Source organism: Monodon monoceros, unplaced genomic scaffold, assembly GCF_005190385.1.
Source record: "Monodon monoceros isolate NGI ecotype Baffin Bay Population unplaced genomic scaffold, NGI_Narwhal_1 Super_Scaffold_12, whole genome shotgun sequence".
Taxonomy (NCBI): Eukaryota; Metazoa; Chordata; class Mammalia; order Artiodactyla; family Monodontidae; genus Monodon; species Monodon monoceros.
The window spans coordinates 165062516-165073855 of record NW_021703768.1 but is presented as its reverse complement, the minus strand read 5'-3'; the positions used below and the strand labels follow the sequence as shown (position 1 = coordinate 165073855).

The window sequence follows — 11340 nt, the reverse complement described above, 5'->3', positions numbered from 1 at the left end:
GGGGGGGGGGGGCTCCTGCCATCTGCGTTGGGCGGGGGGGGGGGGGGGGGGGGGGTGGGGGGGTGGGGGTGGGAGTGGGGGTGGGGTCAGACCAGCGGGGCCCTGACGCTCTGCTTTCCTGGCCCAGCCCCAGTACCTTAGCCCTCAGCCGGTCCGAGTGCGTGGGGGAGGGGAGTCAGCCCCAGCTAAAGCACAAGCACCTTAGTCGCACCTCCCCTGCCCCCTCATCCTGGCCTCGACACCCCACCCCAGCGTAGATCCCAAAGCACAATATCCTGGTCACTTGGCAAGCTGCCGGGCCGACCAAGGCCGAGGGGTGGGCTGGGGCTCCAGCCAGACCCCCAAAGGAAGCAGGAGTCCCCAGGCGCTCCCCTCCTTCCAGGCCTTAGCGGGGGCCAGCTCTCTGGGACTGGGGTCTTCTCCCTCCCCACCCCCTTGTCCTGGGCAGGCCCCTGTCCAGCCCCTCCTCGCCTTGTCCTTGGGTGGGGCTTGCCCCGTCCCTCCTCCGAGCCCCTGCAGCACTGGGTTGGGTGGCAGAGCCCTCTTGTTTCAGGGACTCCAGGAGGTGCCCCTGGCTCCCTGGACTGTGTGTATAGGTCTGGGGAGGGGGCGGGGGAGAGGGGCTGGGCAGGGGCGCAGGGGAGGAAACTCCTCACCAGGAGAGCCAAAGACAGGGTTGTGCCTTACCCCAGGAGCCACCCCTGCGCCCTCCCGCCCTGCCCTCCCCGTTCTTGGGCGGCCTGCTGCTTTTCCTGCTTTCCCTTCCCCTGGCCCTGCCCTGCCCTGAGCTGCATGGACCCCCCCAACCCCCCCACCCCCCGGGGCAGCCAGGAAGGAACATGAATGGAGGATCACCGACCAACGCAAAAAAAGACTATGGGGGCCCCCCTCCACCTCCCCCGGCCGCCCATTCACCCACGTCTCTTTCACGCAGGACAGACCACCCGCCCTGTCCGCGTGGAGTGCCAACACCCTCCCTGCCCTGGGCCGAGCCCCTCCTCCCCGGGCCCATAAGTGAGATTGCACATTAACTACTGTAAGAAGAGGAGCCGCACTGGGAAATGTGAACCATGAGAATATCAGTGATACTGATGAGGAGAATAAACTAAACGCCTTTGTAACAGCCCTGCTCCAAGCTGCTCACTGGGGGCGCGGGGTGGTGGGCCCAGGAAGGGACGCTGGCTGCACACGAGGGCCCCCCTCCTTCCGCAGAGCGACATCCCCATTCCCCAGGGCTTCACACTGACAAATGCGGTGGGGGCCCGGCTTGGGGTGTGCTCAGAACGGCCATGCCAAACGTCATGCCTCAGAATGTCGGCCTGAGGGGAGGGCCCTCTTTAGGTGGGAAAACAGCTTCCAGCAGCTTCCAGGTTGACCCAGTATGTACAAACAACACCCTCCCTAGGCTCTTCCCTCACACGTGTGGGCCCTAAATCCTGCATGGGCGTCCCACGGGAGCCCCTCCAAAGCTAGAAGGGCAGCTGCTCCATGGAATTATCTGTATTACAGATCCACTTGCTGCCCTTCCATGGTATTTGACACTCCCAGCCCCAGAAACGTGTCCTGAACGTAGTTAAGCCCACACCCTTCGCCCCGTCCCGAGCCACTGCGTCTGGAAGGAGCACTAAAGTCAGAAGGAACACTAAAGTCGGGTGGTTGTTTAAAATACCTGGAAGAGGGACTTCCCTGGTGGTCCAGTGGTTAAGACTCTGCGCTTCCACTGCAGGTGGCACGGGTTGGTCAGGGAACTAAGATCCCACATGCTGTGCACGGTGGCCAAAAGACAAAAAAAACTGGAAGAGCTGTAGGGCCCTGAGGATATGAGTGGGAAAATGTTCTAACAACCGAAATAGAAAAGATGCAACGTGCCCTAGGGTCCCATTGATTCAGAGATGTCTCAAGTAGTGTGGGAAGACTACTGACAGACCTTAGGGATTCCATCAAATCAAAAGATCTTTGCTGGGGAGGTGGACAAGGGGTTTCCTCTCCGCCCAGTCCAGGTCTCACCACCCCATGATGATGGGAGGGAGCTCCAGACTTCCTTGGGGCAGATGCTTGAGGGTGACTCAATTCACAGGGTGACTTGGGCATGCTTCAGTAAGACCAGCCCCCTCTGGAGTCCTGAAGCCCAGCTTCAACCAACAGAAAGCAGGGGTTTGGGGGAGCCAACAGCAGCATCAACAAAAATCCTCAGGTGACTCTGGTCCAGAGTCACTTCAAGTAACAGGAAGTCTGCCTGTCTTAACATGTAGGCAAGCCCAGGTAGGTGGAAACACTGTCAGACTCCCAGAAGCACATCTTTTTAACCCCAGGAAGACGTGTAGAATGGATCAAGACAACCTGAACCACAGCATTAGTGGTAGTGGTTTTGCATTTAAAAAATAAGTGTGTGTGGGGGGGGGGAGAGCAGAATTCCCTGGCGGTCCAGTAGTTAAGACTCTACGCTTCCACTGCAGGGGGCCTGGGTTCGATCCCTGATCGGGGAATTAAGATCCCAAAAGCCACATGGTGCGACCAAAAAAAAATAATCTGAACATATTTGGTTCTCTTTGACAAATCAGCCTAATGGAATGACAGACATCCTTGTAAGAGCACTTTACAATGTATAAATGAGCGACTGAGAAGGGTGGGCCTGATGCCTGACTACATAATGCTCAAGATGGAAACATCTAAGACAATAAGTAGATTCACAGCACTTACAAGTTTACCTGGCTTATAGGAATCATTTCTCCTACTCAGGAAGGCTCTATGGCAAAGCCCTTAAATTTACAAATGCTTTCTTGTTAGAGTGAAGCATCACAGAGGGATCGAAGTGACCAGGTGTATGAGGGAGCCTAGTGGTACTCAGAGGCCCCTCGGAAGTGACAGCTCAGTTCCACAGCTAAGGGACTCACCTACCTACCTTAGACAAAGAACAAGCAAAAGACGTTTAGGCTGAACTTCAAAAGCTCAAGAAGAATCAGTGTTTGGAATTTCGATGGTAATAAAATTATCCATCATGAAATCCAAGAAATAAACCAGAATAGTCTTTTCTGCACCAAATACCAACCATTGAAATCCTTAACACACACATGCACACTTGGCCCCAGCGTGTGCAAGCAGGGGGCTTAGAACAGGAGTTCCCATTCAGGGACAGCCACAAGTTCAGATCGACACATCATACGATACAAATGTATATAACAAAGGCTGGGATTTTATTTCCAAGTTGACACATGTAGAAGGCACACGGGCAAAGCGATGGCTTGGGGGCACGGGAAGGAGAGATGGGGAGGGGCGTGTCTGAGGTCCCCCTACCTCCACCACCCCCTAAGCGCACTTGAGACAGAACCAGTGGTGGGAGCTCCCACCCAGGGCCATGAGGGTCCTACTGGCTCTGGATGAAGCCTTGGGACAGCTCCCCAGGCATGATCCCCCTCCTCCCAGGGGGCAAGGCTCTGCTGACCCCCCCGGCTGGAGGGACCAACTTCCTGGGGAGGACCAGGATCAGAGAGAGAAGAACAGGATGAGGGCCAGGAGAAGCACCCCCAGCAGCACCACAATGGCACACCACTGTCGGCGGTCTGGGAGCAAGAGGGTCAGAGTTCATAGAGGGGAGGCAGCACCACCCACAACCCCCCCCCCCCCCCGCCGAATTGCCCCCCCCCCCCCCCTCCACGGGACTCACCACTGGTCATGTGGGATACTTTGGCCATCTTCCTGAGGACCCCATCCATCCGGGACTGGGTGTGGTCCATCTCATGAGCAAAGGTGTCCAGCATACTGCCGAGATCAGGAGGTAATCAGCCCCTGGAGGGTCTGTGCAGCTGGCCAAGGGTTCCTGGCCCACCCCCAGGGTCCTGGCCTCACATGCCCTGCTCATTTAGCTCCTCCCCGACGCGGCCGGACATGTGCTTCAGAACCTGGATACTCCCAGACACCATTTCCAGCTGTTGGTCCTGCTGGTCCATGATCAGCTGCAGGTTGGAGGGGTGGGAACTGCGGTCGGCAGGGAGCCCTGAGCTGCCTGAAGGCTCCTCCAGCCCGGGGCCTCCAGCCACCCACACACACCTGCTGTGTGGCCTGCTGCTCTTCAATGTAGCGAGAGGTGGTTGAGACCACACTGGCGTCCAGCAAGTCGCTGGTTGACTTCAGGGTGGCTGGCTTGCCTGTCAGCATCTGTGGAGGCCAAGACCACAGGCTCAGGGAGGGTCGCCCACTCACGGCAGAGACAGACAAGGTTTGTGGCAAATTTAGATGGTGGTTTGTCAGGAAGGCAGTCTCTGGAGTGGGACGGCCTGGGTTCCTCAGAGCCACCACTTACTAGCAAGGTGACCCCGAGGCCATGTCACTTGACTTCCCTGTGCCTCAGTTTCCTCATCTGTAAAATGGGGAGAGCTATAATTCCTGTTTCCTGAGGATGGAATAAGGGTTTAATGAATTAATCCAGGGAGAACACTTATTATCCTATAAACACATGTATTTAAGAATTGAACTTTAATACCCAAAGCAGCACACATGGAAGGCATGCTATAGGACTCCAAGCTGCTGCAGACCTCAGCCCTCCACCCTCCCAGACCCCATGTGGGTTTAATGGGTGAGGCTGCTGTTTACAACATGCAAGAATGAACACACAACATAGAGGGAAAAGGTGTACAGACAGAGGCAGCAGAGAGAATGCGCACAAAAGGCATGAGTGGGTACACACATGGGGCAAGCACACCCACAGAGGAAAATGGTGTGCATGCACAAGGCAGGTGGGGATCCACTCAGAGGTCAAGTTCGGAGAGGTCAAGTGCACACACAGATTAAAAAGGTAAGCATCAAATCCTGAAAACAGTAACACAGAGAGCTAAAAAAAAAAAAAAAAAGGAGATAGGCCACCCCACACACACAGGAAACCAGTATAGACCCACAGGAGAAGGCAGAAGAGATTATACACACAGAAGAAGCTCAGGTGTACACATCCATCCAGAAAGAGCAGGCGGGTAGACAGCATGGAGACAACTGTGCACAGAGAAGATGAGCACTGACACAGAGGGTGGCTTGCACTCCCAAGGGGAGGGTCACCCCGAGAGACAGGGGGTGAGGATACTGGGTCGGGATGCCTTTACCTCTCTATTATTCCTCTCCATGAAGGCTATGGCTGCCGGGCTGACCATATGGTCCTTCATTTCCTAGGGGTAAGGACAGCATCAGAGAGTAATGATACCCCAACCTCCCCACCCTCACCCCACTGGAAACTCTCTTCACCTGGACTGCTTCCCGCATCCTCTCCACAAACACCTTTCTCTCCTGCAGGTCTCCGGCTGGGAGCTTGAACTTGCCTGGGTTGGCTTCCACTATGCGTAAGCCGCGAGTCAAGAGTCAAGGCCAGACCCGACAGAACGCCTTCCTCTGCCTCAAAGCCCTCAAACACCTCCTAGGTGTCCAGCCTCCCCGAGGGCTGGCTCCCACGGCCCACTGCCACTTCAATGGGCTCTCCCCTGCCGCCCCCCCCCCCCCCCCCCCCCCCAGGATATCGATGGTCTCCTCCAGGTCCTCGAGGTCCCACTCGATGCTGCGCAGGCCATTCCGCAGCTCATTGGTCGTCCAGTCCAGCTCCTCGCGTCCGACCGCCGCGCCCTCATGCAGAAGCTCGCACCACCGCTGGTAAAGCCCGCGGGCCGTGTTCACGGCCTTCTGCACCTCGCTGCGGGCAGGGGCACAGCGGGCGCGGCTGGGGGCAGGCGGTCCTCCCTCCCACCACTGCGCCCCCAAACGAGCTGGGGACTCAGGAGACCCTCATATCCCACTGCGTACCCCTCCCACACGGCCACGGGGCGATCCCGACGGCGGTGCCCAGAATGCCTGACATGCTTCGTATGGCACGCGGGCACTGGCTGGCAGGGGGACAGCACACCCTCTGTCCTTCCCCATCGCTGTCACTCACCCTCGGACTACAAAAAACGGATCTTCGAGTGACATGTCACGCCCCTCACCCGCCCGAAGCCAAGCCCCCTCCCCTCTCGGCCTGGGAAGCTGGTTCCCTCCAAGAGGTGCAAAACGAGCCGTCACCCCCGCCCCCGTCACGTGACCACTGCCATCATTGAGAGCTGGGCCGCCAGGAGAGAAAGAGAGGCCTTGGCAGCCCGAAGTGCGGAAACATCCGCTCTCTCTTTCGCCATCTTGGTTGTGGGCAGAGACGGCTTCCTGTCTGCACGTACCGCCCCTTCGCGTCCTGGTCCCCGGAGTTGTCCTAGTTCCGTCTGGCTGGGTTCGACTCAGAGCTCCAAATCCCTCGGTTCGAGACCCAACCTCTCGGATTGTTGCTGCGCAACCTGTTTCCCTTCCGGGCAATGTAAATAATAATAGTCTCCTTTAAATCAGGAGAGATTATGGCTGGGGAAGGGGCTCATTCAATTTGTAGATCATCTTCATGGGCTCCCTGAGCCTGCACCTAGATGCTGTCCTAGGAGATGGGAGATGAGAGATGGTCCCAGCCCAGGGTCGGGAGTGGCAGGTTTGGTAAGGAGTATTGGGAGAGGTGGTATCCCCACCTTCCCGCGGGGGCAGGGTGAAGTGTGGGGAGTTCTGCTGGACTGTCTCCTCCTCTTTTTTCCTGCGGAGGAGGGACGCCTCGAGATCGCCCTAGGGCGGGTTGGCCGCGAGTGGGGGCCCGGAGATGCTTCTGGGGGGTGAGGTCTTTCTGGGTGCGAGCCTGGGGGTGCGGGAGTGGGTGTGGTGGTGGCTCTGAGGATGGTCTGCAGGGAAATCCTCTGCTTGTGAGGAGGGGTCAGGACTGTCTGGAGAGGGACTCATAGGGTCGCCACCTGTGTGACAGAGCCCTTCTGTGTGGGGTCTCCGGGAAAGCACTTTTTTTATGGGGGCGGGAGGCAGCTGTCGGCTGAGTGGGGTCCTGATCTCTGGAGCGGGATGTCTGAGGAAGTCCTCGGAGGGTCGCCCCCGTTGTGTGTCAGAGATAGCGTCTGGGCTGGGGATGTCATTGTGGAGTTTCGTGGGGGGGGAGGATGGGGGCGTCCTCAGCAGGTTGCCGTAATATGTGGCAGGATCGCTGAATGGGGACAGTTTTGGGAGAAGTCTTTTAGAAGAGAGAATAATTGTTGTTTTCATGTGCCGGGGTTGGGAGTGGGGGACATGAGCATGCTCCAAATGTGCACGAGAAGAGCAATTTTTTGGCGGAGGGGCAGGAATACATGAGAGGGGGCCTGGCAGGGTCTCCATGGGGGGGGGGCGGGGACAGGAATGTAGTGGTCCTCAGGGAGTAGCTGCTTGTGTTGGCAAGGTCTTTGTGTAGGTCTCTGGGAGATGGCGTCAGTGTGAGCCCTGAGGTGGCCCCTACCTGCCGGCAGGGGGCTTTCCGGAGGGGCGTCACACCTTCCTGGACTCCGGAGGGAAGGAAGCGAAAGTTTCTTCTCGCTCTCCGCGGGCCCCCATGGACGCCGCTCCGGAAAGCGGGGGCTCCAACCAGCTCTAGCGGCTGGGAGAGGGAGAGCGGAGGGGGCCTGCCAGGAGGGTAAGGCACCACCCACGCCCGCCCGCTGGCCTGGAAAAAGCCGGCTGAAGTCTTTTATAGAGATCCTGGCCCCAGTCCTTATATGGGCAGCCGGAAGCGGCTAGCGCGCATGCCCTACGTCATTACTTCCAAATATAGTTGTGGAAGTCTGGCAGATCTAGTGGCGGGAAGGTTCGCGCACCAGTGTGTGTGTGTGTGTGTGTGTGTGTGTGTGTGTGTGTGTGTGTGTGTGTGTGTGTGTGTGTGTGTCGCGCACCAGTGTGTGTGTGTGTGTCGCGCACCAGTGTGTGTGTGTGTGTGTGTGTGTGTGTGTGTGTCGGGGGAAGCCTCCCCTTAAAGGGCCCGCACCACGAGTGAATGGAGCTGTTCGAACAATTCTGCATTTTCTGAGGAACTGGAATTAGGTTTTCTTGGAACTGTAGTGCGTAGCGGAAGGTGGGGCCGATGTTTTCTATCTATCTGCTCTATCAATGCGTGGCTCAGTTTCTAGGTCCTATCCCAACTCCGCCTCCCGGGAAGCAGAGGCGGAGAACGGCTGCGTCGTTTGGGGGACCGCAGCCACATGTTCACTCGGACTGTGTTGCGGCCGGGTCCTCCGCCTTACGAGCTCCACGCCCATGGTGGATTTCGTGCCGACGGAAACTGGGGTGGCGGAGGGGGGATGCTCAAAGAGGAGCGCAGAGATGGCAGCCTGGGCTGCGCTTGTGTCTGCAGACGTCCGCCGCCCGTGTAGTGGGCAACTTTGCCCTAGAGCCAGCCAGTGTGTCCCGCTTTCTTAACTGCTTCCAAACGAGGGGAGTGACGGGGGCTGGCGGACGCTGGAGAGACAGGAGAGCTTCAGGTTCCAGTGGTCCCCTTTCACCGCCGTGGCTCATTTATTCGTTTAGCAAATATTGGACGAGTCATTCTGCCTCGGTTTCCTCACCTGAAGAAATAAGATATAACTACCCTCCGCGGAGTGGAGGTGAGAGATCAATGAGATGTTTGTGAAAGGAAAGCCTTTAGCGCCTGGCACGTAGTAAGAGCTTAGTAAGTGTAAGCATCGTTATTGATTAAAAAAACAAAAACAAGACATTAATTAGGCGCCTGGTAGATGCTAGGCACAGTTCCCACGGGGGATCAAACAAGACATTAATTAGGCGCCTGGTAGATGCTAGGCACAGTTCCCACGGGGGATGTACCGGTTAGAACCCAAGTCTTCCCGGGTGCGAAGGGAAACGTGCCGCCTACGACCCGCAGGGGTCTCCAGACGCAACCCGTGGGTGGACCCTGAGCCCCACCCACGGCGCCTGTCCCCTGGGCCCGCGCGCGGGTGCAGTGGGGGGCCCTGAGGAAGCAGACCACCCCGAGAGCTCAGCTTGGACTGGGGAACGCTCCTCCTCTCACGAGTTCGGGTCCCTTTTCTTTGCTCGGTAAATTCCACCCTGTCGCTTTAAGGAGTCTTTCGCCTCAGAGCTGTGGAAAGCCCGGATGCGACTTTCTGATTGGGCGGGGCGTCTCAGTGACTTCACTTGAGGTACAAAAGGGCCCGGGTGGCGGGCGCCGGGGTAGAGCGTCCTGGCAGCGTCTCAGCGTGGGTTGGCTTGTAAAGAGAGGCGTGAACGAGCGCCTTGTCCAGTGTGCACCTGCCACCTGCCCTGCCCAGCCGCGTGTCCCCGCCGCCTTCGCCCCTCCGTCAAGCAGCTATGGAAGTGCAGAAGGAGGCGCAACGCATCATGACCCTGTCGGTGTGGAAGATGTACCATTCGCGCATGCAGCGCGGTGGCCTGCGGCTGCACCGGAGTCTGCAGCTGTCGCTGGTCATGCGCAGCGCCCGGGAGCTCTACCTCTCGGCCAAGGTGGAAGCCCAGGAGCCCGAGGTGCCCTTGCCGCCCGCCCGCTCCCCTGACCCTTGCCTGCACCCGCCGCGGGAAGCGGAAGCCGCAGCAGAGGTAGCGCCCTGCGACGGTGAGCAGCCCTCTCCGGAGCCCATGGACACGCGGGAGACACCGAGAGCGGAGGAGACCCCTGCCCGCAGTGCCCAGCGCCCCGCCAAAGTCAGCCGCAAGCGGCGGAGCTGCAGCCTGAGCGACGGTGGGGACGCTGCACTGGTCCCGAGTAAGAAAGCCCGCCTAGAAGAAGAGGAGGAGGAGGAAAGGGCCTCTTCGGACGTCCTTGATCGCCTGCAGCCCCCTCCGGCGCAAGCGGAGGGCGCCTTCCCCAACCTGGCGCGTGTCCTGCAGAGGCGCTTCTCTGGCCTCCTGAACTGCAGCCCCGCCGCGCCCCCGACGGCGCCGCCGGCGTGCGAGGCGAAGCCGGCTTGCCGCCCGGCGGACAATATGCTGAACGTGCTGGTGCGGGCCGTGGTGGCCTTCTGAGGGTCCGTGAGCGGCGCTACCAGAGCGCGGGCCGAACCGTAGGCCAGAGTGAGCAGACCCAAGGCGAGGCCCACCCCCGGGGGAGCGCCCGTGGAAACCGTGGAGAGGGGCAGCCGCCCTGGCTGCTGAGATGCCCTGAGAGGGACTCTACCCACGGGGTGCCGTCGCCACCTGTGTGCAGCGGCGGCACCAAGAAACCTGAGCCGGGGGCGCGGGCGTCTTCCCCCAGACCTGCCGCGCCCACAGGTGCTGTCTTAACGGACTGGGATATGGACCTTACGCTCTCCTTCTGGGACTTGGAGAAGGGAGCTTTGGTTCTTTAAACTCCTCAGGGTCGTACTTTATTTTTTACTGGGGGCTGTGCTGCCCTTTCAAGGTTTTTCAATAGTTGGTGTTTGCGTTTCCAACCTCAGAGAATTCCAGGCACTCCCCTTCCCCCTCCAGTGACATACTTGTGCAAGCGGTCATCGTTGCCTCATGGGCAGACGTGGGGAGCTTCCTGTTGCCTTGCGTGGGTGTGAGGCCTGGGAGGAGGATCTGGGGTGTGGACGCCCAGGGGAATGGGAGGAGGGCGGCCTGAGTCACTTCGCCTCCGCGTGGTGTGGGTTATTGCCCCGAGCCCCTACGCCTTCGGGGGCAGAGGGCAGATCTAATTTCAGGTTAAAATTTTTCTCATCTGGTGTGTGAGAGGTGGGAATATGTTGACAGTCTCAAGCTTGAGCCTCCCTCAGACCAACAGACACAGTCAACCCAGACGTTCCTGGTCTGAATCACGGAAATGGGGGGAGGGGGTTGTTCAGAGCGCTGTAAAGCTGAGCTGGGATCAGTTGCTGGTGAGACTGGGCCAGTTTTGGGGGAGGGGGGTTCTGTTTACCTTTACTGTGGTGGATTCTGTTAACTCCATCTGTCTGGCCTTTTTGCTAGAAATGCCAGATAGGAAAATAAAGAACATTTGAAGAAAAAGTCTGTGGAGCCCGTCTGGTTTTCTTCCCTGGTGGGGGAGGGGCAGGGTTAAGGGGTCAGGAGCTGGCTGGCGGCTTGCTGGGGCCCCAGAAACCGGTCTGACCGGCTACCACGTGGGCAGAGTGGGCGGGAAGGGGCCGGGCGCCTTTTCTTTGCCAGAGCACTGAGTGCTGATTGCCTGGTGCTCTGACCTTTCCTTAACCCTCTCACGTTTGGGGGTTCCTTGGACATTCTCCTATATTTCTGGCTGGGTCAGAGTGCTTTCCGAGTTCAGACGTTTGGGGGATACTTTGGGTACTGTGCCCGCAGCAGAGTCGGGGGGCCACACCTCCTTTGGAGACTTGAAGGATGTCTCCCAACAGTCCTCCCTCCCCCCCCCCCCCCCCGCTTGATTAACTGAATCAGCAGGGATTCCCACAACTGGGGTGGAACTGAGCAGGTGAGCTTTGGAGCACACTTTATGCCCAGTTCCAGTCTCTGGCGGTATAACTGTGGTTCAGGCTAGGAGGTGTGCTCCCAGCCTCAGTT

The 11340-nt window shown here is 58.6% G+C and overlaps 2 protein-coding genes across 6 annotated transcripts; one reads left to right on the top strand and one right to left on the bottom strand.

Annotated features, from left to right (window-relative positions):
• Positions 1 to 97: 97 nt before the first annotated feature.
• Positions 98 to 6029, bottom strand: STX10 (syntaxin 10). Of its 5 annotated transcripts, none has more exons than XM_029219058.1 (8): positions 5909 to 5999; positions 5499 to 5668; positions 5230 to 5324; positions 5091 to 5153; positions 4048 to 4155; positions 3847 to 3953; positions 3665 to 3759; positions 98 to 1812 (listed from the first exon to the last, which is right to left on the bottom strand). In XM_029219058.1, the coding sequence occupies exons 1-8, from the start codon at positions 5941 to 5943 to the stop codon at positions 1661 to 1663; spliced, it is 825 nt and encodes a 274-aa protein (XP_029074891.1). In that variant the 5' UTR covers positions 5944 to 5999; the 3' UTR covers positions 98 to 1660. The 5 variants fall into 5 exon arrangements, with proteins under 5 accessions (XP_029074891.1, XP_029074892.1, XP_029074895.1 ...); XM_029219062.1 differs by having other exon boundaries at positions 1778 to 1812; positions 3851 to 3953; XM_029219060.1 differs by lacking the exon at positions 98 to 1812 and adding an exon at positions 3175 to 3560 and having other exon boundaries at positions 5909 to 6029.
• Positions 6030 to 7760: 1731 nt separating this feature from the next.
• On the top strand, positions 7761 to 10810 carry IER2 (immediate early response 2). The gene has a single exon (XM_029218982.1). It carries the CDS (start codon positions 9178 to 9180, stop codon positions 9847 to 9849), a length of 672 nt encoding a protein of 223 aa, XP_029074815.1. The 5' UTR covers positions 7761 to 9177; the 3' UTR covers positions 9850 to 10810.
• The last annotated feature ends 530 nt before the right edge of the window (positions 10811 to 11340 follow it).